The sequence below is a fragment of the Microplitis mediator genome, chromosome 11 (genome assembly GCF_029852145.1).
Source record: "Microplitis mediator isolate UGA2020A chromosome 11, iyMicMedi2.1, whole genome shotgun sequence".
In the NCBI taxonomy this organism is placed as follows: domain Eukaryota; kingdom Metazoa; phylum Arthropoda; class Insecta; order Hymenoptera; family Braconidae; genus Microplitis; species Microplitis mediator.
This window is the reverse complement of record NC_079979.1, coordinates 839,885-865,193: the sequence shown is the minus strand read 5'-3', so window position 1 is coordinate 865,193 and position 25,309 is coordinate 839,885. Positions and strand designations below refer to the sequence as shown.

Below are 25,309 nucleotides of genomic sequence, written 5' to 3'. Positions count from 1 at the left end.
CTGTAGAGTTACCAGATTATTATAGTAAAATTACTATAAAAATGCCGAACTTTTACCAAAAAAATACCGTAAAAAAACTATAAAAATGCCGAACTTTTACCGAAAAAATGCTATATAAACACCGCAATAATGCGATAATTTTATAATAATAAAATCGTATTTTTTTGGTAATTATACCGTAGATATACTGCGATTTTGCCAGATTTATCCTGATATAATGAAAAATTGTAAAAAATTTGGTTTTATTTTATATTTGCTTCTGCGGTTAAAATCATCGAAAATGTGCAAAGTGTAAAATTTTATATTTTATTCTATTAGTTTACACATTTCTTATTGAAACAAAAGAATGTAAGTGAAAATGAGAATCCGGGAAAATTGAAGTTTTCAATTTTCTTAAGTTTGTTTGTATAGATATGAATACAATTAGTACCAACTTTCGAATAAGCGATTTGGCATAATGGTTAACAGATCAGGCTTTAAATCATTAGGACTCAGGATCGAGCCCACGAGTTGGCGGGTTGTTTTTTTTTTTTTTTTTTCATGACAGTTATTGTACATATAACTTTATAATGTTATATATAATTATATATAATTAAATAAAATTTTATATAATTATATATAATTTTTATTCCGGGTAGAACGGTTTAATGCTGCAAAAATGCCGAAAATATGCTGTATAATTACGGTTTTAATGCTGTTAAAATACCGTATTTTTTCTGTTTTATTACCGTAAATATTCTGAATTTTTTTCGTAAATTTTTGGTAGTAATGCGGCAAAAAAACTGGCCAAAATAACTTGAATAATACCATATTTATGTCGTATTTATACCGTATAATTCCGGTATTATTTCGGTATTTCCAAAACCGCGAGGGCAAGTATTAGAAGAAAAGCCCATTCTATTGCAGACTTAACTATAAATAAATATTAATTTATGTTATCTGTACGATGACCTAATAAGCACGAAAAAAAATATGAACTGTGATGACATCGATAGAATAACATCAGCTTTCAAGTACATCATACATATATTGTGAAATAAGTCGTAGAGACAAAACACACTGCGTTCACAATACAATCATCTTTCGCTAATGACCGCATTTAACAATGAAATTATTAATTTTATTTTGCTTTATAAACTGTGTTTTGTCTTTGGAAGAAAAATCTCCACGGATCATAATTGTTGGTTCAGGCGCAGCAGGTATTGCAGCTGCTTCAAAACTTCTGCAGAATGGATTTAATAATATTACCATTCTTGAAGCAGAAAACCGGATAGGCGGAAGAGTTTATTCGGTTCAAATCGGTAAAATTTTATAGATTTTCTGAATTTCTAAATATTTTAATTATTTTTGAGCTTAATGTTGAGCTTACTTTATATTCTAGGTGAATATTTAGCTGACTTAGGAGGTCAGTGGGTCGTGGGCGAGGTCGGAAATGTTGCATTTGAATTAGCTTGGCCATTAGGACTTTTACAAAAATCTACTGATAATAAAGAATGGAATTCAACGTTAAAAATATTTGGATCATCAGGAGAAGTAATACCTGAAAGTGTAGCAACCCCATTAGCAGAATATCTCTTTAATATTGCAGGCATACATGATGATATCAATAATTTGAAATCTGGCTCGTTCGGAGAATATGCAGAAATGAAGTAAATTTTTTTTTTTTTATTATTCGATGTAGGGGAGGGTGGGGCAGAGCGGCCCCCCTAAGCCGATTTCGAACAAATTTATGGACATTTTGCCAAAATTCTGAAAAATTTTTTTTTTTTTTTTGTGGGGCAGAGCGGCCCCCCTTCAAAAAGTGATAAAAAAAATTTTTTTTTTCGTTTTTTTTTTTTTAAATTGTTTTCATCATTAAGAATGTATTTCTTTCTCTTGACAACTATTTTTGGTTTTATATTACTCGAAAAAAATTTTTTAAAGTGTAATAAATCATTCACTCTCGATTACCTTAATTACTAATTGTTATTTAATAAAAAAAAAAATCAATTCTATAATTTTACTTTATTTCAACAATTTATCAACTAAAAAAAAAAATTTAATTTTTATAAATTTTTAGTGACCAAATTTGCCTCTTACATAAAGAAACGGCTGAAAAATATGAAAAAATAATTTTTTCGGAAGTTTCGGCTGGTCCATTTTGCCCCAGGTGTTATGCGTAGAGCTAGAAATGTGGAATTATAATAATTTTTTTTTAATTTGACGATAAAAATATGAAAAAATCACTTTTTCAAAATCATGGGCTTGTCCATTTTGCCCCAAATGTCATGCGTAGGGGTAAAAATGCGCAAACATATCGGATTTATAGTAATTAGTCAAAAAAAAAAAAAATTTTTCTTTTGGTCGAAATTTCAGGGAAGCCGCTCTGCCCCACCCTCCCCTAATTCATCGATTGTTTGTTTCCAAATAATGAATTTCTTCTTCCTGTTAGACTGAATGAATATTTCGAAAATCATCCGGAAATAACTGCTGATAAACGGAAACCACTGCTTCACTTTTTGGATATGTGTCAAATGTCAGATCATGCTGCTGCAAGTTGGCATGATGTCTCAGCAAAAGGTACAAAGGAGTATGCTTCTTGTGAAGGAGACCAAGCAATCAATTGGAGAAGACGTACCTATTCTACTATTTTAGATATACTTATGGTTTGTTGTTATTTCGTATTCCATAATTAGTATTACTCATAAAATAAGGTATTAAACTTAGTATCGAATGAAAATGTCTGAAGTTATAGAAAGGCATGAATTTAACCCGTCAAAATTAAAAACCCGATGAAAAAAGATTTTATACAATTGTATGTAAAATTATATACAAAAAATGGCCCGATCCAATTGTATATAACTGTATAGAAATTGTATACGATTCTACACAAATTGTATACAAGTGTATATAATTATATACAATTTTATACAAATTATATAAAATTCTATATAATTATACACATTTCTATATAATTGCAATATATAGAATTGTATATAATTATATAGAATTGTATACAATTATATAGAATTGTATACAATTTCTATACAAGTCTATATAATTATATACATTTCTATATAATTGCAATATATAGAATTGTATATAATTATATAGAATTGTATACAATTTGTATAGAATTGTATACAATTGGATCGGGCCATTTTTTCTATCTAATTATATATAGTCTATATATAATTATATATAGTCCATATATAATTGATATATAATTCTATACAATTGTATAATATCTTTTTTCATCGGGAAGGTGATTTGAGCCTCCAAATCCTACACGAGGGTAAGGAGGTTCAAATCATATTTCTAGAATATGAAGATCCATGCATTGAAAAGGTGATTTGAACCTAAACGTGGTAAGTTTGTCCACTTTTACCAAGTTTAGGTTCAAATCATCTTTTTAAAAAAGTAAAATGAGCCTCCAGAGCCTAAATTTTTAGATCGAGTAAGACTCTCATCGGATCGCGGACAATTGGTAAAGAAACAGAAGGGAAAAAGGGGCCACTAATTGGAAATGGCCGCTATGATTGAAAAAAATTTGAAATTTAAAAATTCCAAAAATAATTTCTTAGTAATAAACGTTTGGTTGTAAGTTAAGAAATAATAAAATTAAAAATATTAATAATAATAGCGAAAGTTATACGAGTAGGCGTTCGAATAAAGTAGTACTAAGTCATTCGATATTCAAATTAAATAATTAGAGCCTTTGACTTATTAGTATATGATTAATTAATTATTTTATGTGAACAATAAATACAAACGATGTATTGGAAAACTGAAACTGCCACAGAATTTGAAAAAATCTGCTGAAAACTAATCTGCTGCCACCGGGATTCGAAACCACGACCTCACGAATATGAAGCACAACCACTGCCACGCTGCCACTCGGACGCTCACGATCACTTGGAAATATCTTTATGTATTCAGAACGCAGATATTGTTATAACAATAATATCATGCTAAAGAATTGAGCTCATTCGAAGTTACAGATTAAAAGTATGGTAGGTTTTGGAGGGTTAAAATACCATTTTAAAAAAGTGATTTATTCCTCCCCGGGTCACAATATTGAGCCTCAATCTAGCCTTATTGAACCCAAGTAAGCCTCAATCCAGCCTCACTGAGTAAAAAAAGCATTTTGAGCCTCAAATAATGCTCACAGAGCCTCAATGAGCCTTAATGAGCCTCAAATAATACTAATCGAATTTAAATTACATAGTCGAGAGTAGGTTCATTTGAGGTTTATCGAGGCTTATTGAGGATCTTTGAGCATCATTTGAGGCTCATTGAGGCTCTGTGAGCATTATTTGAGGTTCAAAATGTTTTTTTTACTCAGTGAGGCTGGATTGAGACTAACTTGGGTTCGATGAGGCTAGATTGAGGCTAGATATTGTGACCCGGGTCCATACTCTACTTTTAGGGTATCGAGGACTTAAATAACATATTACATTCAGCAGCAAGTCCAACATCAAAAGAACTGAGGCTTTGGAGGCTCGAACTACTTTTTTAATTTTGACTCGGGAAGTCAATATTTTTCTAACGGTACCAAAGTAAATCAGTGACATTAGTTTTATAATAGAAACAGAACTTGGAAAAAATTTTTCTCATTTTCTTAGTAGCATAAATAATAATCTAAAACATAAGCTAATGAATTTATGCGAGAATATTATATTTGTTATAGAAAAAATATCCGAATCCCGAAGATGAGCTTCCGGTGAAAAATATCACCAAACTAAATACCAAAGTATTTAATATACATTACGATGAAACTCCTATAAAAGTGACAACCACTGATGGAAGAGAACATTTGGCTGATCACGTTATATTTACCCCGTCATTGGGCGTACTTCAAAAAAATTATAACCGATTATTCAGTCCATCGCTGCCTACCAAAAAACTTAATGCAATTAGGGTAATTATTATTTTTATAAATACAGTGGTTTAATTATTTTTTATATACCCGATGAAAAAAGATTTTATACAATTGTATAAAATTATATACAAAAAATGGCCCGATCCAATTGTATACAACTATATAGAAATTGTATACAATTCTATACAAATTGTATACAAGCCTATATAATTATATACAATTCTATATAATTATATACAATTCTATATAATTGCAATGTATAGAATTTTATATAATTATATAGAATTGTAGGGGAGGGTGGGGCAGAGCGGCCCCCCTAAGCCAATTATTATTTTTTGTGGCTTTCAACCATAAGATCACTTTACTTTTGTCCTATTTCGAACAAATTTATGGACATTTTGCCAAAATTCTGAAAAATTTTTTTTTTTTTTGTGGGGCAGAGCGGCCCCCCTTCAAAAAGTGATAAAAAAATTTTTTTTTTTCGTTTTTTTTTTTTTAAATTGTTTTCATCATTAAGAATGTATTTCTTACTCTTGACAACTATTTTTGGTTTTATATTACTCGAAAAAAATTTTTTAAAGCGTAAAAAATCGTTCACTCTCGATTACCTTAATTACTAATTGTTATTTAATAAAAAAAAAAAATCAATTCTATAATTTTACTTTATTTCAAAAATTTATCAACTAATAAAAAAATTTAATTTTTATAAATTTTTAGTGACCAAATTTGCCTCTTACATAAAGAAACGGCTGAAAAATATGAAAAAATAATTTTTTCGGAAGTTTCGGCTGGTCCATTTTGCCCCAGGTGTTATGCGTAGGGCTAGAAATGTGGAATTATAATAATTTTTTTTTAATTTGACGATAAAAATATGAAAAAATCACTTTTTCAAAATTTTGGGCTTGTCCATTTTGCCCCAAATGTCATGCGTAGGGGTAAAAATGCGCAAACATATCGGATTTATAGTAATTAGTCGAAAAAAAAAAAATTTTTTTTTGGTCAAAATTTCAGGGGGGGTGCTCTGCCCCACCCTCCTCTATACAATTTGTGTAGAATTGTATACAATTTCTATACAAATTGTATACAATTGGATCGGGCCATTTTTTCTATCTAATTATTTATAGTCTATATATAATTATATATAGTCCATATATAATTGATATATAATTCTATACAATTGTATAAAATCTTTTTTTATCGGGTATCTATAACTATAATCATTTCCAGAATCTTTCTATGGGGCATGTGGCTAAAATAATTGTTTACTATACTAATCCTTGGTGGTTAAATGAACCAATTCTTGCAAGAGGTATTTACTGGACTGAAGAAGATAGAAAAGAAATTGAAAATGATGTATGATCGTTGCAAATTAAAAATTTTTTAAATTACTCATGAAATTTTTTCTATAGCCTCAGAAAAGATGGATGCTTGGAGTGTCTACAGTAAATCGAGTGGAACACAAACCAAAGTTAGTTATTTTTTGGGTAACTGGATCTTACGTTCATGAAATGGAAGCTCTTCCGGAAACCATATTTCAAGAACAAGTAAAACATCTCATCAGAAGATTTTTCGAAAAAACCTACAGTCTTACTGAGCCTACTTTAATTGTGAGGTACGCTTGATATAATTATGGAACTTCTATTATAAACTAATAAGAATGACCGGATCATGACGGCCCAAATAAGCCACTAAATATTTTTTGTGGCTTCCCAGACAGCATTCAAGTCGGAACGGCTGCTTTACGACGTCCTTTTGACGACGTCCTCAAGAAGTCTTATAATGACTTCTTAAAGCTATCATTTTTAAGAATTCCTAATTAAGAGTTCTTGAAGACTCCATAAATAAGACGTCCGTTTTGTGACGTCTGAATGTATTCTTTTTCAAACTTCTTTATAAATCAAAATTAGGAGCTCCTTCAAGACGTCATGGTAAATTCATACTGAAGTCTTATTTGCGAAGTCAGAAAAAATAAATCTTTTTAAAGACGTCTTAGTGAGTTCGATAGGTAGCTCATTCGACATCTTGAGAACTTCTTGAAGGCTTCTTTGAGATGTTGATGAGACGTCCAAATCATAAATACCCGAGCCAAAATTGAAAAGGTAATTTGAGCCTCCAAGTCCTACACGGGGGTAAGGAGGTTCAAATCATCTTTTTAGAATATGAAGATCCATGCATTAAAAAGGTGATTTGAACCTAAATGTGGTAACTTTGTCTGCTTTTAGCAAGATTAGGTTCAAATCATCTTTTTAAAAAAGTAAAATAAGCCTCCAGAGCATAAATTTATAGATCGAGAAAGACTCTCATCGGATCACGTACAATTGGCAAAAACCAGAAGGGAAAAGGGGGCCACTAATTAGAAATGGCCGCCATGATCGAAAAAAATTTGAAATTTAAAAATTCCAAAAATAATTTCTTAGTAATAAATGTTTTGTTGTAAGTTAAAAAACAATAAAATTTAAAAGTTAATAATAATAGCTAAAGTTATACGAGTAGGCGTTCGAATAGAATAGTACTAAGTCATTCGAAATTCGAATTGAATAATTAGAGCCTTTGACTTATTAGTATATGATTAATTAATTATTTTATGTGAACAATAAATACAAACGATGTATTGGAAAACTGAAACTGCCAAAGAATTTGAAAAAAACTGCTCAAAACTAATCTGCTGCCGCCGGGATTCGAAACCACGACCTTGCGAACATGAAGCACAACCACTGCCGCACTGCTACTCGGACGCTCACGATTAGTTGGAAATATCTTTATGTATTTAGAACGCAGATATTATTATAACAATAATATCATGCTAAAGAATTGAGCTCATTCGAAGTTACATATTAAAAGTATGGTAGGCCATGGAGGGTTAAAACATCTTTTCAAAAAGGTGATTAAGTTCTCCATACGCTACTTTTAGGGCATCGAGGACTTAAATAACAGATTACATTCAGCGGCAAGTCCAACATCAAAAGAACAGAGGCTTTGGAGGCTCAAACGACTGTTTTAATTTTGGCTCGGGTAGGAACTCATTCAGAAATCAAGATGTCATTTTGCTATCTGGGTTATCAGCATCGGGCACAAGCTCTCTTGATCTGTCAGGCAAATTCATCATAATTTTGCTATACTAAAAAAATAAACTTTCTCTCAGTGCCCATCGGCCTCCCCATCCAAATATCATTCATTGAAAATCTTTTAAAAATTTTATTTACTTTGAAAGTTTATTTTCTCAAATTATGATATTTTCTATACTAATTAAAGCGATTCAAACAATACTTAGGAAGTCGTATTCCCGAAATAGGATGGCATCGAGCCTGTATTATTTTCGTGGCAAATGCCGTGAAGACGCCGCATTATCGATTGTAGAGTGATTAATTATTATTATTTTTTTTTTTCAAAAATCTTTGGGTGAGTGTCGATTGTGCTTCAGTTTCCCATAATTAACTTTTTTTCAGAACTACTTGGAATACTAATGAAAACTTCCTTGGGACTTGGAGTTATCGTGGGGTACAAGCCGATGTTGCTAATGCTCAGATTGAAGATTACGAAGAACCAATCATGCAAAATGATAAACCTGTATGTATTTACTATTCATCGTATTTAGCACTTGAAATGAGTTTATCGACGATTTCTTTTTTAGGTACTGCTATTTGCTGGTGAAGGTACAAGTGTTCATTATGGAATGATCCATGGCGCAATCGAAACAGGATGGCGAGAAGCTGATCGTATAATTATGTATCACAGCAAAAGTAAATAATTTTTAAATTTATAAGTGATCTGTTGTTGAGTAAATAAAAAAAAATTTGTATGATTATTTCTGTGTATGAAAAATTGGGAAAACGGATGACCTGCGAGCTAGCCCTGAAACTTCTCGCTGATTTATAGTTCCTTGACTCTGAAAACATTATTGTCAAATTACCCGATCATATTGTACTGTAAGCTTTATTTTTAGCGATTGTAGGAATTAGAAAGTCGCTTCGAATCCTACCTCGATCTTAATCAGTTCATCTGTTCAAAAGTTATAGAATATTTACATACGCTCGGACAAATCAGATCTGGCCAGATCTTTAAATTGTCTCTATCTGACGAGATCTGGACAGATCTGATCAGATATAATAATATGTAGTCAGATCTAAACCTTTTTTCCCGGGGATCCTTATTAAAAAAAATATTGAATTGCAAAAAAAAAATAAGATAAGTTTTAATTCGATCCGAAATTTGATCTAATGTATTAGGAAGTTCCCTTATAGGAATTATACATAATTATGATTGATGAAAAAATTCCGGTGACTGCTGGGCTCGAACCTGCATCCTTCCCATTCAAAGTCTTTGATGCTATCCACTGCGCTGACCCACGTATGCGATCGCGTGAGTTTAAATAACCAGATATGAACAATTTTCAAAAAAATACAATGCATACATGGTTGTGTCTGAGCAGATGTAACAAGATCTGATTATGTTAATTGCTGTATTTAGTTCAGATATAGTTATCTGATCAGATCTTACAAGATATACGCAAATCTGACCAGATACAAACAATTTTCTATAAAAATAAGACGTATATATGATTATATCTGAACAGATTTAACAAGATCAGATTATGTTAAATGTTGTATTTAGTTCAGATATAGTTATATCTGGTCAGATCTTACGAGATATACGCCGATCTAACTAGATATAATCATGTCTGATAGTGTATCTAGCCTAGATCTAATTATATCTGATTAGATCTGACCAGATATAAACGGTGATTGGCCAGATATAATGAGATCTTATCATATCTAAATCCCTACCCTAGCGGATCCGAATTACGGTAAATACAGTGATTTACCGTAATTTACCGTAATTTACGGTGCCTAGCAGAATTACCATAAATTACGGTAATTTACCGTAAGTTACGGTAATCTACGGTAAATTACGGCGCCTAGCAGAATTACCGTAATTTATGGTAATTCTGCTAGGCACCGAAAATTACGGTAAATCACTGTATTTACCGTAATTTGGATCCGCTAGGGTAGCAGACCTGATTTACCGTAAAATTACGGTATTTTTACCGTGAACCTACAGTAAAATGCGGTAAACTACGGTGGGGTCACCGTAAACGACGGTATTTTTACCGTAAATTTACCACAGAACACGGTAAATCCACCGTAATTTGGGTCCGTTAGGGATATTAAATCCGATCAGATATAAATAGATCTGCCAAGATATAATTTTATCTGATCAGATATAATTATATTTGGTCAGATCTAAATTATTTTTCGGTAAAATAGTACAATAATATTTTATGTAGGAAAAAAAAATTTTTTGTTTATTTCGCTACGACGAATTTAGCTATAAATTAAGCAAAATTTCTATGGTAGATTTTTGTAGTCATAATTATTATCCATGTCTTTTTTTTTTTTTTTTTTTTTGGTACTAATCAGTGACGTTTCGGTCTTCTTTGTAAATAAATAATAATTTATGAAATCTACACAGATAACCAAATAAACACGAAATAAATAATATGAACTCTAATGACATTGATAAAATAACATCAGCTTTCAATTACATCATACATATATTGTGAAATAAGTCGTAGAGACAAATCACACTGCAATCACAATACAATCATCTTTCGCTAATGACCGCATTCAACAATGAAATTATTAATTTTATTTTGTTTTATAAACTGTGTTTTGTCTTTGGAAGAAAAATCTCCACGGATTATAGTTGTTGGTTCCGGCGCATCTGGTATCGCAGCCGCTTCAAGACTTCTTCAGAATGGATTTAATGATATTACCATTCTTGAAGCAGAAAACCGGATAGGCGGGAGAGTTTATTCGGTTCAAATCGGTAAAATTTTATAGATTTTCTGAATTTCTAGATATTTCAATTATTTTTGAGCTTAAAGTTGAGCTTTCTTTATATTCTAGGTGAATATTTAGCTGACCTAGGAGGTCAGTGGGTCACGGGCGAGGTCGGAAATGTTGTATTCGAATTAGCTTGGCCATTAGGACTTTTACAAAAATCTGATGATAATAAAGAATGGAATTCGACGCTAAAAATATTTGGATCATCGGGACAAGTAATACCTGAAAATGTGGCAACGTCATTAATTAAATATTTGGAGACCTTAACAAGTTCTATGGATGAAAGTATTCATTTAAAAACTGGCTCGCTGGGAGAATACGTCGAAATAAAGTGAAAATATATTAGATTCTTTTAAATTTTACGATAATTCATTGCTGACCAGATTGCCATTAATCAAATTTATTTTTCAGATTAAATGAGTATTTCAAAAGACATCCAGAAATAACTACTGAACAACAGCAGCCATTATTACGTTTATTAGATTTGATGGAAATGGTACAAGATGCTGGGAAAAGTTGGCATGAAGTTTCTGCTGAGGGTGCATTCAATTATAAGTTTTGTGAAGGTGATCAAGCAATTAATTGGAGGACACGTACATACTCTATGATTTTGGATATACTTACGGTTTGTTACAGTCATTATAATTTAAAACATGAATTTTTATAAGAATGTTATTTTTATAAAGTGTAGAAAAAATATCCAAATCCTGAAGACGAACTTCCAGTGAAAAAAATCACCAAACTAAATACCAAAGTATATAACATACATTATGATGAAACTCCTATAAAAGTTACAACAACTGATGGAAGAGAGCACTTGGCTGATCACGTAATATTTACACCGTCTCTAGGCGTGCTTAAAAAAAACTACAATCATCTATTTAGTCCATCACTCCCTGAGAGAAAACTTAATGCAATTAAAGTAAATATTATTCTAACGAAATAATGCGTTGAAATAATTACACTGGCCCACAAAAAAAATGGTCTGTACCCTAGCAGATCCAAACTACGGTAAATTACCGTAGCTTACCGTAAATTAGGTAAATTGCCGCAGGTTGCCGTAAATTACCGTAATTTACCGTAAATTAGGTAAATTACCATAGTTTGCCGTAAATTACCGCAATTTGCTGTAAATTAGGTAAATTACCATAGTTTGCCGTAAATTACCGCAATTTACCGTAAATTGGGTAAATTACCGTAGTTTGCCGTAAATTACCGTAATTTACGTCATTCGGTAGAATTATCGTAATCCCTAGCGGATCCGAATTACGGTAAATACAGTGATTTATCTTAATTTACCGTAATTTACGGTAATTTTGCTAGGCACCGTAAATTACGGTAATTTACCGTGAATTACGGTAATCTGCGGTAAGTTGCGGTAATCTGCGGTAAGTTGCGGTAATCTACGGCAAATTACCGCAATTTACGGTAATTCTGCTAGGCGCAGTAAATTACGGTAAATTACGGTAATTTGCCGTAGATTACCGTAATTTACTGTAGATTGCCGTAATTTACCGTAGATTATCGTAATTTACGGTAAATTGCCGTCATTTACGGTAAATTGCCGCCATTTACGGTAAATTGCCGTCATTTACGGTAATTCTGCTAGGCACCGTAAATTACGGTAAATCACTGTATTTACCGTAATTCGGATCCGCTAGGGATTGACTTAGCTTACCGTGATTTAGGAAAACTACGGTAAAATACCTATTTTGCGGTAAAGTTGCGGCATTTCACCAGAAAATCTACGGCAATACTGCGGTATTTTTACGTCAAGAGTGCGGCAAAATACCGTAATTTACGGTATTCAGCAGAATTACCGTAAATTACGGTAATCTACCGCAATTTACGGCAATAGACCGTAAATTGCGGCAAATTTGCAGTAAATTATGGTATTTTACGGTAAATTACCGTAACTTACCGTAAAATATGGTAATTTACCGTCTTTTAGATCTACTAGGGTACTTTTGACCGGACCTACGTATCTTTATGGATTTCGACGCGCTGAATCCGAATCGAAGTGAGTTTTGCCCATACACCCTCAAAATTTTAAGTAAATTGCAAAAAATTATAAAAATTGCCAATAATTAACAGTCTAGTAAGAAAAAAATTTATGGACCTATAGACCAAGTACGATTTTTATGTATTTTGGTCCGCTAAATCCAAATCTGAAGTTTATTAAATGATAAGCCTTTTAAAATTTAAGTAAATTTTTCCTTACCAAAACTGCTAATTTTTGGCGATTTTTATGGTTTTTTGCAATTTAGTCAAAATTTTGAGGGTGTACGGCAAAACTGACTTCAGATTCGGATTCTGCGCGTCGAAATACATAAAGATAGATAGGTCCGGTCAAAAGTACAGACCACTTTTTTTTTTGTGTGCTCGTGTTATAAACGTAATTTCAAAAATAAAATTGTTTTAGAATCTTTCTTTCGGAGGTGTCGCTAAAATAATTCTCTATTATGAAAATCCTTGGTGGTTAAACGATCCAATTTATTTACGGTCTATATATTGGACTGAAGAAGATAGAAAAGAACTAGAAAATAATGTATGAATTTCATTATTTTTTATAAAGATATCTTGTTTTTGTGAGATTTAAAAAAATAAACATTTAGCGTCACAGAAAATGGATGCTTGGTGTATCTACAGCGATGAGGGTTGAACATAAACCGAAGTTACTGCTTATTTGGGTGAGTGGACCCTACGTACGTGAAATGGAATTAACTCCAGAAGAATTATTTAAAACACAAGTAAACTATCTCATATGGAGATTTTTTGACAAGGCTTACAACATAACTGCGCCTACTGTAATAAAAAGGTGTGTTTACTATTATTACAATCCTGAAATAATATGTCGATAATTAATTCAACTTTTTAGGACTACTTGGAACACTAATGAAAACTTCCTCGGAACTTATAGTTTTCGCGGGGTACAGGATTATATTGCTGGTGCTCGTATCGAAGATTACGCTGCACCAATCCAATTGGAAGATAAGCCTGTATGTATTTAACATACGTTCACGAGTCAAAATTATAAAGTGATTTGAGCCTCCATATCCTACACGAGGGTAAGGAGGCTCAAATCATCTTTCTAGAACATGAAGATCCATGCATTGAAAAGGTGATTTGAACCTAAACCTGGTAACTTTGTCCGCTTTACCGAGTTTAGGTTAAAGTCATCTTTTCAAAAAGGTAATATAAGCCTCCAGAGCCTAAATTTATAGATCGAGAAAGACTCTCATCGAATTGCGTACAATTGGTAAAGAAACAGAAGGGAAAAGGGGGCCACTAATTGGAAATGGCCGCCATGATTGAAAAAAATTTGAAATTTAAAAATTCAAAAAATAATTTCTTAGTAATAAACGTTTTGTTGTAAGTTAAAAAATTATAAAATTTAAAATATTAATAATAATAGCGAAAGTTATACGAGTAGGCGTTCGAATAGAATAGTTCAAACCCTAGCGGATCCGAATTACGGTAAATACAGTGATTTACCGTAATTTACCGTAATTTACGGCGCCTATCAGAATTACCGTAAATTACGGTAATTTACCGTAATTTACGGTAATTTACCGTAAATTGCGGCAATTTACCTAAATTACGGTAATCTGCGGCAAATTACCGTAATTTACCGTAATTTTACGGCGCCTAGCAGAATTACCGTAAATTACGGCAATTTTCCGTAATTTGCCGTAGATTACCGTAATTTACCGTAGACTACCGTAATTTACGGTAATTCTGCTAGGCACCGTAAATTACGGTAAATCACTGTATTTACCGTAATTCGGATCCTCTAGGGAAGTCATTCGAAATTCGAATTGAATAATTAGAGCCTTTGACTTATTAGTATATGATTAATTAATTATTTTATGTGAACAATAAATACAAACGACGTATTTGAAAACTGAAACTGCCGAAGAATTTACAAAAAAATGCTGAAAACTAATCTGCTGCCGCCGGGATTCGAAACCACGACCTTACGAATATGGAGCACAACCACTGCCACTCTACTACTCGAACGCCCACGATCAAGTGGAAATATCTTTATGTATTTAGAACGCAGATATTATTATAACAATACTATCATGCTAAAGAATTGAGTTCATTCGAAGTTACAGATTAAAAATATGGTAGGCCTTGGAGGGTTAAAACATCTTCTTAAAAAGGTGATTAAGTTCTCCATACGCTACTTTTGAGTCGTCGGGGACTTAAATAACATATTACATTCAGCGGCAAGTCCAACATCAAAAGAACTGAGGCTTTGGAGGCTTAAACTACTGTTTTAATTTTGACTCGGGTTGTATTTACCAGATGGAGTGGGTTGATTGGTGATTTTTATTATAGGTACTACTATTCGCTGGTGAAGGCACGAGTGATCATTACGGTATGGTCAATGGTGCAATTGAGGCAGGATGGCGAGAAGCTGACCGTTTGATTAATTACTACAGTAAATAAAAATAATTATAAATCAATTTGTAAGCTATAAATAATATGTAAATGAACAAGTTAAAAAACAAAAATTTTGATTATTTCGTTTCGATGAAATCAAAGTATGCGTAAATCAACTACTCCAATAGACTTATGTCATAATGAGATTTTTAATTTTATTCTGTTTCATAAACTTTTCATCGTTTTATGCAGATCCATCTCCACGGATTATAATTGTCGGTTCAGGTGCATCTGGTATTGCAGCAGCTTCTAGGCTCCTTGAAAATGGATTTAATAATATCGCTATACTTGAAGCTGAAAACCGAATGGGAGGAAGAGTTTATTCGGTTGAAATCGGTAAAATTGAATTGATGCTACTTTATCTTACCCGGAGAAAAATAGGCTTAAGAAATTTACGAATTTTATTATGCTGTCGACTAAACTTGAAACAAGAAGTTTAGTGGTCAAGTAGTATATTGTGTGACAAGGGATCAAACAAAACGATTTCAGACCAGGTTGAAGTTGGCTGCCCGAGCCGTAGGCGAGAGTTGACATCAACCACAGCCTGAAATTGTTTTTTATCCTGAGTCACACCCTATATTTTTCATGATACCAGCATCGATTCTTGAAGTTCCAGTGTCTCTACAGCCCGTCGAAACAAGCTAATTTCAAGCCGATGCTGAAAACAACTGCTAGCGAATTCGTTATTCAAAAATACCTCCTTACAGCGGGCAGAAACATGCATGTTTCTTCTCAAGGGAAGAAACACAATTGTTTCTGCCTGGTGTCAGTTATATTCAATGTTCATTTGCAGCCTTATTACTCTCATTTGTTTACTTGTCACTTCAGTTTACTCATTTCATTTTTTAAGTGACAGTTTTAATTAACCAAATTAAATTAATAAAAAATAAGTGAAAATAATATTTTTGTCTTATTTACTATTTAATAAGCGACTGTAAATCACATATTTCTCATTCTCTAACAGTTTTCCTTATAATCGGCTTGAAATTTACTTGTTTCTTACTGGCTGCTGACACTGAATCTTCAAGTTCCAATGCAGGTAATCATGAAAAATATAGTGTGTGACTCAGGATAAAACACGATTTCAGATTGCGGGTAATGTCAGCCCTCGCCTGCGGCTCGGGCAGCCAACCTCACCGTAGTCTGAAATCGTCTAGTTTCATCCCTTGTCACACAATATACTATTTTAGTGTAGCATAATATTTTTTTGACGACTCAACTTCCTGATTCTACCCTAGCGGATCCGAATTACGGTAAATACAGTGATTTAGCGTAATTTACTACGTCTAGCAGAATTACGGTAAATTACGGCAATTTACCGTAAATTACGGTAATCTACGGCAAATTACGGTAAATTGCCGTAATTTACGGCGAAATGCCGCAAATTTACGGCAAATTTGCGGTGAAGCTGCGGTAAATTTGCGGCAATGTTGCGGTGAAAGTACGGTAGTTTACGGTAAAAATGCCGCATTTTCGCCGTAAAGTTGTGGTAGCAGTGCAGTACTTTACCGTAGAAGTTTCGTTAAATTGCGGTATTTCACCATATAATTGCGGTAAATTTGCTGTATTTTACTGTAATGTGAAGCTTTTCACTGGAATGTCTGTTGATAATCGGATATTTGACTGTAAACAACTGTCTTTACTTGACATTTCGGTACCGTGACTTTAAGATTTGGTATTGTGGAGTGCTGGATATTATTCAAATCGTAAAGAAATCTGTTCTCATCAGTGTTGACCGAACTTTCAAATTGTAGATCTACATTGATATCATTACAAGTATTCAGATAACTTAGATTTTCTCACATTAAAAGTATATATTAGAATCTATACAATTTAATAATTTTTTAATTTTTCGATCTACTTTGATTTTTTCTAATAAATGTAAAAAATTAATAATTTGATTTACATTCATCAATATAGAATGCCGTATTTTTATTCCAGTATATTAACGCTATTTTTCCCGAAGTAATCTTATTTTGCGGTGTTAGATATTACCCTAGCAGATCCGAATTACGGTAAATTACAGCAATTTACCGTAAATTACTGCAACTTACCGCAATTTCGCCGAAAATCTACGGTAATTTACCGTAAATTACCGTAAGGTACGGTAATTTGCCGCAATTTACGGTAAATTGCGGTAAATCACGGTAATCTACGGTAAATTACCGTAGATTTTCGGCGAAATTACGGTAAATTGCTGTAATTTACTTAATTCGGATCTGCTAGGGTAGTTTGGTCGACAGTATAATAAAAATTTGTAAATTTCTTAAGCCTATTTTTCTCCATGAAAGTATTAGATATTGTGGACTTTACTGTTAATTAATTATATATTAAAGGTGAATATCTAATGGACATAGGAGCCGAATGGGTGCACGGAGAAAAAGATAACGTTGCATTTGAATTAGCCTGGCCGTTAGGACTCCTTGAAAGATTTAGTGAAAATACTGAGTTTAAGTTTGGATTAAAAATTTTTGGATCATCGGGACAAATAATACCTGAAAAAATAGCAAATCCGTTACAAATGCAACTTGATACCTTGAGTGAATCGATTGGTGATAATATTAATTCGTTAAAAACTGGTTCGCTTGGTGAATATGCAGAAAGAAAGTGAGAATAGTATAATTGTTTAAATGTATTGTATACTAATTTATTTTTCTTAATTTGTTTAGATTCAATACATACTTTATGAATCATCCGGAAATAACAACTGATCAACACAAACCATTATTACATCTATTGAATTTGATGGAAATGGTAATGGAAGCAGCAGAAAGTTGGAATGAAGTTTCGGCAACAGGAGAATACGAAGAATGTGAGGGAGACCAAGTTAACAATTGGAAGGAACGTACTTATTGGACAATTTTAGATATACTTATGGTAAATGTTTATTATGTTAAATTTAACCCTTAACGGCCACACGGGGTGATTAGTAACCCCAGACTTAAGGTAATTTGGTAGCCGCATTCCGGAGTCAAAACAATGTCGAAATTTTTTTTTTTTTCTTTGACTTTAATCATTCAATAAAGTCCATAATAATTTACAATAATTAGAAACTATATTTTATAAGCTATAATTAATATGTAGAAAAAAATACTAATAATTTTTTTTCAAATTATATAAATTATTTTGACTGCAACTAGACAGTACCAATAGTTGTTATTTGATGAAAGTTGGTACTTCTGTTTACACTAGTTTCTTTGACAGTTTAATGTGTGTCACATGTATGTGTAATAAATATAACCTTATAATCCCGGTAAATTTTTGAGAGTTCATAATAATACGATAAATGTAACAGACACACACAATTTAAAAAAAAATTATTTATAAATGTAAATAATGTACTAATCTTCGCATCTAATAATTTTTTTATTTATAAAAAACGTTAATTATTTTTTGTTTAATTTTAATAATGGAAATATAAACTCTCACGTAATTTTTAGATATCTTATTAATGATAAGTATTAATTATTATTATTTATTCAACTCTTTAGTTTGTATTTGTTACCAGTCCAGTATTTAACGAACATCATAGAAATATATGTTTATACTTTGAATGTAAACAATAACTTAAATTTCGCGCGTACAGCAGAGCCGCCATTTTTTCCCTAGTATAAATAAGAGGGGCGCAAAATGGGTTACAAAACAAAGACAGAAATCTTTCTGTCACACAAAAAAATTAATTAAAAAAAAACCATGTGGTAAATTGTTTCGAAATTTGGTAGGTAGATATTTTAGATATTATATCATAGACTGAATAGTTTTTTCGCCTAGGTTAACTGTGCCACTTTTTTTACAAATTATTAACTTCCTGTTAAGTTGAATAAAGACAGCCATAAGAGCCCATGTATTTTTACGAAAGTTTAATTGATTATATTTTTTAAACGGTGTGGTAAAAAATTCTGGTTTTTTGTTTTCAAGGGCTTAAAAATATAATCTTTGAAATTATCATAATTAAAGTAAGGGTTAACTGTTGGAGGTTTGACTACCAAATTACCTTAAAAAAAGTGGGATTAGAGGTCATAAACCTTTCAAATAAATACAATAAACGCCATCTGCCGGTGACAGACATGTGTGAGATGTGACTTCACTACATAGAAAGCCAAAGAAATGCACAGTGGCGTTGTGAGCGTTCGTTTTATCGGCCTGGGGTAACTAGTTACCCTAGTGTGGCCGTAACCGCAGTTCAGTCACAATATTTATTTTATTTTTATCTACTGGTAGAGCACTCGGCGCGATACCGAATTGGTCTGGGTTCGATTCCCAGTTCGGGCTATCTATATTTTTCTCAATTTATCTATAAATTGTCTTATTGTGAGGTTTGCATGTTTAGGTTTCCACTATATTTAAATGGTGCTCTACCAAAATACATATTTATTATTCATAAATATGTATTTTTAAGACAATAAAACGCAAAAGAAGTCAATTTCATGATTTGTAATTTTTTTCATTTTTCCTTCCAGTAATTTTGCAAAATAACTATACTTTTTGAAGAATTGGTGGATACTGTTATTTTTTTGTGGTAGTGGTATATATTGTGCGGACAACCCTAAAGTTTTAGTCGTTAATATTGCAAAATGGCGGAGAAGTGAATTTTTTTGCAAAAAAAAAGCCATTTTTTCAGAATTTTGACCTATATGACCAGTTTTTAGAACGCCATCTATAAATTAACCAAGTTAAACCATTAGAAATATTGAAGAACTCGTCAACGAACATGACCCAATTAGTTAAAAGTCTCAAAAACATTTACACATCTTGTCTGGCCGGGTTTTTCAGCGTGGGGTTATGAGTTACCCCATGTGGCCGTTATGAGGCCTAAGGGAGGTGTGGCCATTAAGGGTTAAATTAAAGAAAATTATTAATATTATTTTTACAGAAAAAATATCCAAATCCAGAAGAAGAACTTCCAGTGAAAAGTATGACTCAATTGAATACCAAAGTATATAACATACATTATGATGAAACTCCTATAAAAGTGACAACTACTGATGGTCGGACACATTTGGCCGATCACGTAATCTTCACGCCATCTTTAGGCGTACTTCAAAAAAATTACAATACGTTTTTCAGTCCACCGTTACCTGAGAAAAAACTAAATGCAATTAAAGTAATTATTCTTCTACACGGAAAGAAAATTATGGCAGCGGTTCCCATAATTTTGTGAAATTTTTTCCTATACCATCATAGGAATTACGACCATAAATTATGGGAGCGGTTCCTATAATTATAGGAATGTTTCCCATAATTATAGGAATAGTTCCTATAATTATGGGAATGATACCCATAACACTATAGGAATGGTTCCTATAATTTATAGGAATACTTTCTATAATATTATGGGAATCATTCCTATAATTTATGGGAATGGTTCCTATAATTTATAGGAACCATTCCCATAAATTATAGGAACCATTCCCATAATATTATGGGAATGGTTCCTATAATAGTATGGGAACTATTCCCATAATATTATGAGAATGATTCCCATAATGCAATTGGAATGGTTCGTATACCATTATGGGAATCATTCCCATAATATTATGGGAATAGTTCCCATACTATTATAGGAACCATTCCTATAATAGTATAGGAATGGTTCCCATATTATCATGAAAAAATTAATTTAAAGAATTGTGGTAATCACTTCTACAATACACAAAAATATTATTAAACATAAAAACAAAAATTCAAACATTGAAAAAAAAAAACGAATTTGGCAAAAAAACATTAAAATTTTTAACAAGAATTTTTTGTCAGCACAAAACATTCAAGAAAATTCAAATTTTGGGAAATTTCTACACTATTGTGCAAAAAATAATTTTATGATATTATAGGGATGGTTCCCATAACATTATGGGAATAGTTCCCATAATATTATAGGAATAGTTCCTATACCAATATGGGAACCATTCCTATAATAGTATGGGAATGATTCCCATACCATTATGGGAATGGTTCCCATAATGATATGGGAATGGTTCCCATAATGATATGGGAATGGTTCTCATAATGATATGGGAATGGTTCCCATAATGATATGGGAATGGTTCCCATAATGATATGGGAATGGTTCCCATAATGATATGGGAACTATTCTCATACTATTATGGGGATGGTTCCCATAATATATGGAAACCATTCCTATAGTAGTATAGGTACTATTCCCATACCATTATGGGAACCATTCCCATAATGCATAGGAAAACTTCCCATAATTTTCTTTCCGTGTAGCAATTACAGATTGTGATAGAACTAATTTTTTTAATAATTATAGCAATAAATTTCTTTAGAATCTCTCATTCGGGCGTGTGGCTAAAATAATTGTTTACTACGAAAATCCTTGGTGGTTAGACGACCCAATTTATATGAGGGCTATTTATTGGACTGAAGAAGACAGAAAAGAAATTGAAAATGACGTATGAGCTTTAAAAATTTATCATAATTTAAATATTTATTTTGTTTATTTTATTTTATCTTCTTAGCCCCCTAAAAAATGGATGCTTGGAGTGTCACTAGGAATGCGAGTGGAACATAGACCAAAGCTTCTTCTTTTTTGGGTGACCGGACGTTATGTACGTCATATGGAGCTGACTCCCGAAGTTTTCTTTCAAGAACAAGTGAAAGAACTTATAACTAAATTTTTCGGAAAAGCTTACAATCTTACAGAAGAACCTACTATAATAAAACGGTACGTTTGTTGTAGTAATTAAAATTTTTAATTGAACCCGAGCCAAAATTAAAAAAGTGATTTGAGCCTCCAAGTCATACACGAGGGTAAGGAGGTTCAAATCATCTTTTGAAATAGGTAAAATAAGCCTCCAGAGCCTAAATTTATAGATCGAGAAAGACTCTCATCCGATCGCGTACAATTGGCAAAGAAACAGAAGGGAAAAGGGGGTCACTAATTAGAAATGGTCGCCATGATCGAAATAAATTTGAAAGTTAAAATTCCAAAAATAATTTCTTAGTAATAAACGTTTTGTTGTGAGTTAAAAAATAATAAAATTTGAAATATTAATAACAATAGCGAAAGTTATACGAGTAGACGTTCGAATAGAATAGTACTAAGTCATTCGATATTCTAATTGAATAATTAGAGCCTTTGACTTATTAGTATATGATTAATTAATTATTTTATGTGAACACTAAATATAAACGATGTATTAAAAAACTGAAACTACCGAAGAATTTGAAAAAATCTGCTGAAAACTAATCTGCTGCCGCCGGGATTCGAAACCACGACCTTACGAATATGAAGCAGAACCACTGCCGCGCTGCCACTCGGACGCTCACGATCACTTGGAAATATCTTTATGTATTTAGAACGCAGATATTGTTATATCAATAATATCATGCTTAAGAATTGAGCTCATTCACAGATTTAAAGTATGGTAGGCCTTGGAGGGTTAAAACATCTTTTTAAAAAGGTGATTAAGTCCTCCATGCGCTTCGTTTAGGACATCGAGGACTTAAATAACATATTACGTTCAGCGGCAAGTCCAACATCAAAAGAACTGAGGCTTTGGAGGCTCAAACTACTGTTTCACTTTTGACTCGGGAAGTTCATAACTATTTTTTTTTTCTTTTCTATTAGGAGTCTTTGGGCGACCAATGAAAACTTTCTCGGGACTTACAGTTATCGCGGAGTACAAGCTAATATAGCTGATGCTCACATTGAAGATTATGCAGAACCAATCATTCAAGACAATAAACCTGTATATATCCTAATAATATATATAGGGCATTCCACGTCGAATCCCCAAGATTTTTACGCGAACCTTTTTGATTTCGCTCATTTTTTTATGTGTTCTAATACATATTGAAAGCTGCTTGTACAACAATTTTTAGCCTTTTATTCCTAACCGTTTTTTTTTGTTTCAGTTAACGATATTTTCTCACTCTTTTTTATGAAAAAACAACAAATTTTGTAAGAAATTAAAAAAAAATTAAAGGGATCGAACTTTTTGATAATTTTGATTTTGATCTTCAAGCGTTAATAGCTAATTGATAACTACTTCAAATAATTAAAAATAAAATTCTTTTACTGAAAATACATGTCAAAACGAAAAAAATAATGTCCGACATTTTATGAATATCGATATTTATCATTATTCTATCATTAATTGAAAATCTTTTGCCTTTAAATTTAAAATATCAATAGTTCAGTGAAGGTTTGGAATAAAAGGCTAAAATTTGGCGTACAAGCAGCTTTCAATATGTATTAGAACACATAAAAAAATGAGCGAAATCAAAAAGGTTCACGTATAAAACTCGGTGATTCGACGTATATATGGGGCATTCCACGCCAAATCGACCACTTTTGAACCCGATTCCAATTGAAAAAAAAAAACATAAATCGAAAAAACATCACTCTGAAAAAATTTGAGGATCTGCAGAAAATGTCAAATTTTTATAAAAAAAAAAAAATCAAAAATCAAAAATGGTAAACATCGAAAAATTTTCGATTTTTTCTAAAAATCTACAAAAAAACAATGAAGATAAGTTGCAATAATTTTTTTGTATTTTTTTTTCAAAAAGTACATTTAAAAACAAAAATTTTTAAAAAAAAAAACGTCCCAATCAGTCCAATTTTGAAAAAGTAATAGCCACTTAAAATAAAAAAAGCCATTTTTTTCAAAAATTTATAACTTTTTTTCAGTTGGGTGAAAAAATTTGAAAAAATTATGAGAAACGTTTTTGATGGGGTAGAAAACGAGAAAAAATTTTCAGCCAAATTAAAGGGGTCGGGTTCAAAAGTGGTCGATTTGGCGTGGAATGCCCCATATATATATGAGGTATCAATAGAAAGTTTCTTGTTGATTTTCTTCTATAGGTACTGCAGTTTGCGGGTGAAGCTACAACTGCACACCATTCTACAGTTCATGGAGCAATCGATTCAGGGTGGCGTGAAGCTGATCGTCTAATCAATTATTATAATAAACAAAGTATTGTAAAAAAAAAGAAAATAACTGATCCACAAATTTCAATTATGTATCCCAGAAAAAATTAAAAAAGAACTATGTATTTTTAATATTTAAAAAAAAATAAACACGATAATTGAAAAATTCTACGCAGGCAGTACCGAAATTTATTATAATCCTGGACTACTTTTTCCGCTGTTCAGATTTTTAATTTGTTGGATACAATTAAGATTTATAATTGAATAACATATGCCGGTTCACGGTGTCAAGGAAGAGAGACAGGGCGATTTCAGTTTTGATAAAAATATTAAAGTGCACAAGCTAGAGAGGTCAGATAAGAGATAATAGTATATATTCACTCACTATCAATCGTGAAGAAATCAAATTGTATTCGAGTACTTAGTTTTGAAAAGATAAGACGTTAATTTTAAAACAATTATCAAACAATGTCGAAAATAATTTTCTTATTATCAATTTTTTTATTAATTGGGCTCTATGCTAGTGCAGTAGAAGGATGTAAAGGACAATGGGTCAGTAATACTTTTCATTAATTTAAAAAAAAAATTTTCGATTTCTAACTTTGAACCGAAACTCGACTTAAATAAATAGTTTTTAAAAATGAAAAAATATTTTTTATGAGAAAAGATATTTAAGACTAGAAAAAGTCTTACGAGAGTCTAAATCATTAATATGATATCCAAAGACGTATCATTTTTTTTAAAAACCGCGAAATTGAAATTTTCGTACTTTTAAGTCTCGTAACTTTTAAAATTTTGAATTTATCAATTCGCGGATAAGGACCTTTTTTGTAGAGAACTAAATTTCCTACAAAAAATTCTTATACCGCGAGTTCGTAGCTGTAATATTTTAAAAGTTACGGTTAAAAAAAGTTATGAATATTAATAAATTTAAGTTAAGAAGGAAGAGTTTGTAAATTAGTTTCATTAGTGAACAAGAAAAAGCGCCTTAATTGGAAATTGAAAAAAAATTTATTTTTTCAGTGTCATCCCTATGCGGGATACGGGTGTTGCGCCGATCATAAGTGTAATTCACACTTTTCCCAGGGTAGCTGCCAAAGGAAAGTGAGTTTTGGTGGTGGAAAATAAAAAATCACCTTGTTCGTTTTTTGAACATGAGTTAAAGTTATAAATGTATATCAAAGAAAACGAATAAAGAATAATAATAATAATAATAATAATAATAATAATAATAATAATAATAATAATAATAATAATAAT

At 31.8% G+C, this 25,309-nt stretch overlaps 1 protein-coding gene across 2 annotated transcripts; it reads left to right on the top strand.

The window, feature by feature from the left end:
* The first annotated feature begins 1,025 nt into the window (after window positions 1-1,025).
* Window positions 1,026-24,204, top strand: LOC130677593 (uncharacterized). Of its 2 annotated transcripts, none has more exons than XM_057484430.1 (24): window positions 1,026-1,301; window positions 1,382-1,649; window positions 2,432-2,645; window positions 4,670-4,900; window positions 6,089-6,214; window positions 6,271-6,473; window positions 8,308-8,428; window positions 8,493-8,601; window positions 10,544-10,687; window positions 10,768-11,035; window positions 11,116-11,329; window positions 11,396-11,626; window positions 13,127-13,252; window positions 13,320-13,522; window positions 13,583-13,703; window positions 15,049-15,151; window positions 15,346-15,489; window positions 17,511-17,760; window positions 17,823-18,030; window positions 20,027-20,257; window positions 21,441-21,566; window positions 21,633-21,838; window positions 22,745-22,865; window positions 23,984-24,204. In XM_057484430.1, the coding sequence occupies exons 1-24, from the start codon at window positions 1,106-1,108 to the stop codon at window positions 24,158-24,160; spliced, it is 4,341 nt and encodes a 1,446-aa protein (XP_057340413.1). In that variant the 5' UTR covers window positions 1,026-1,105; the 3' UTR covers window positions 24,161-24,204. The 2 variants fall into 2 exon arrangements, with proteins under 2 accessions (XP_057340413.1, XP_057340412.1); XM_057484429.1 differs by having other exon boundaries at window positions 17,490-17,760.
* Window positions 24,205-25,309: the final 1,105 nt, after the last annotated feature.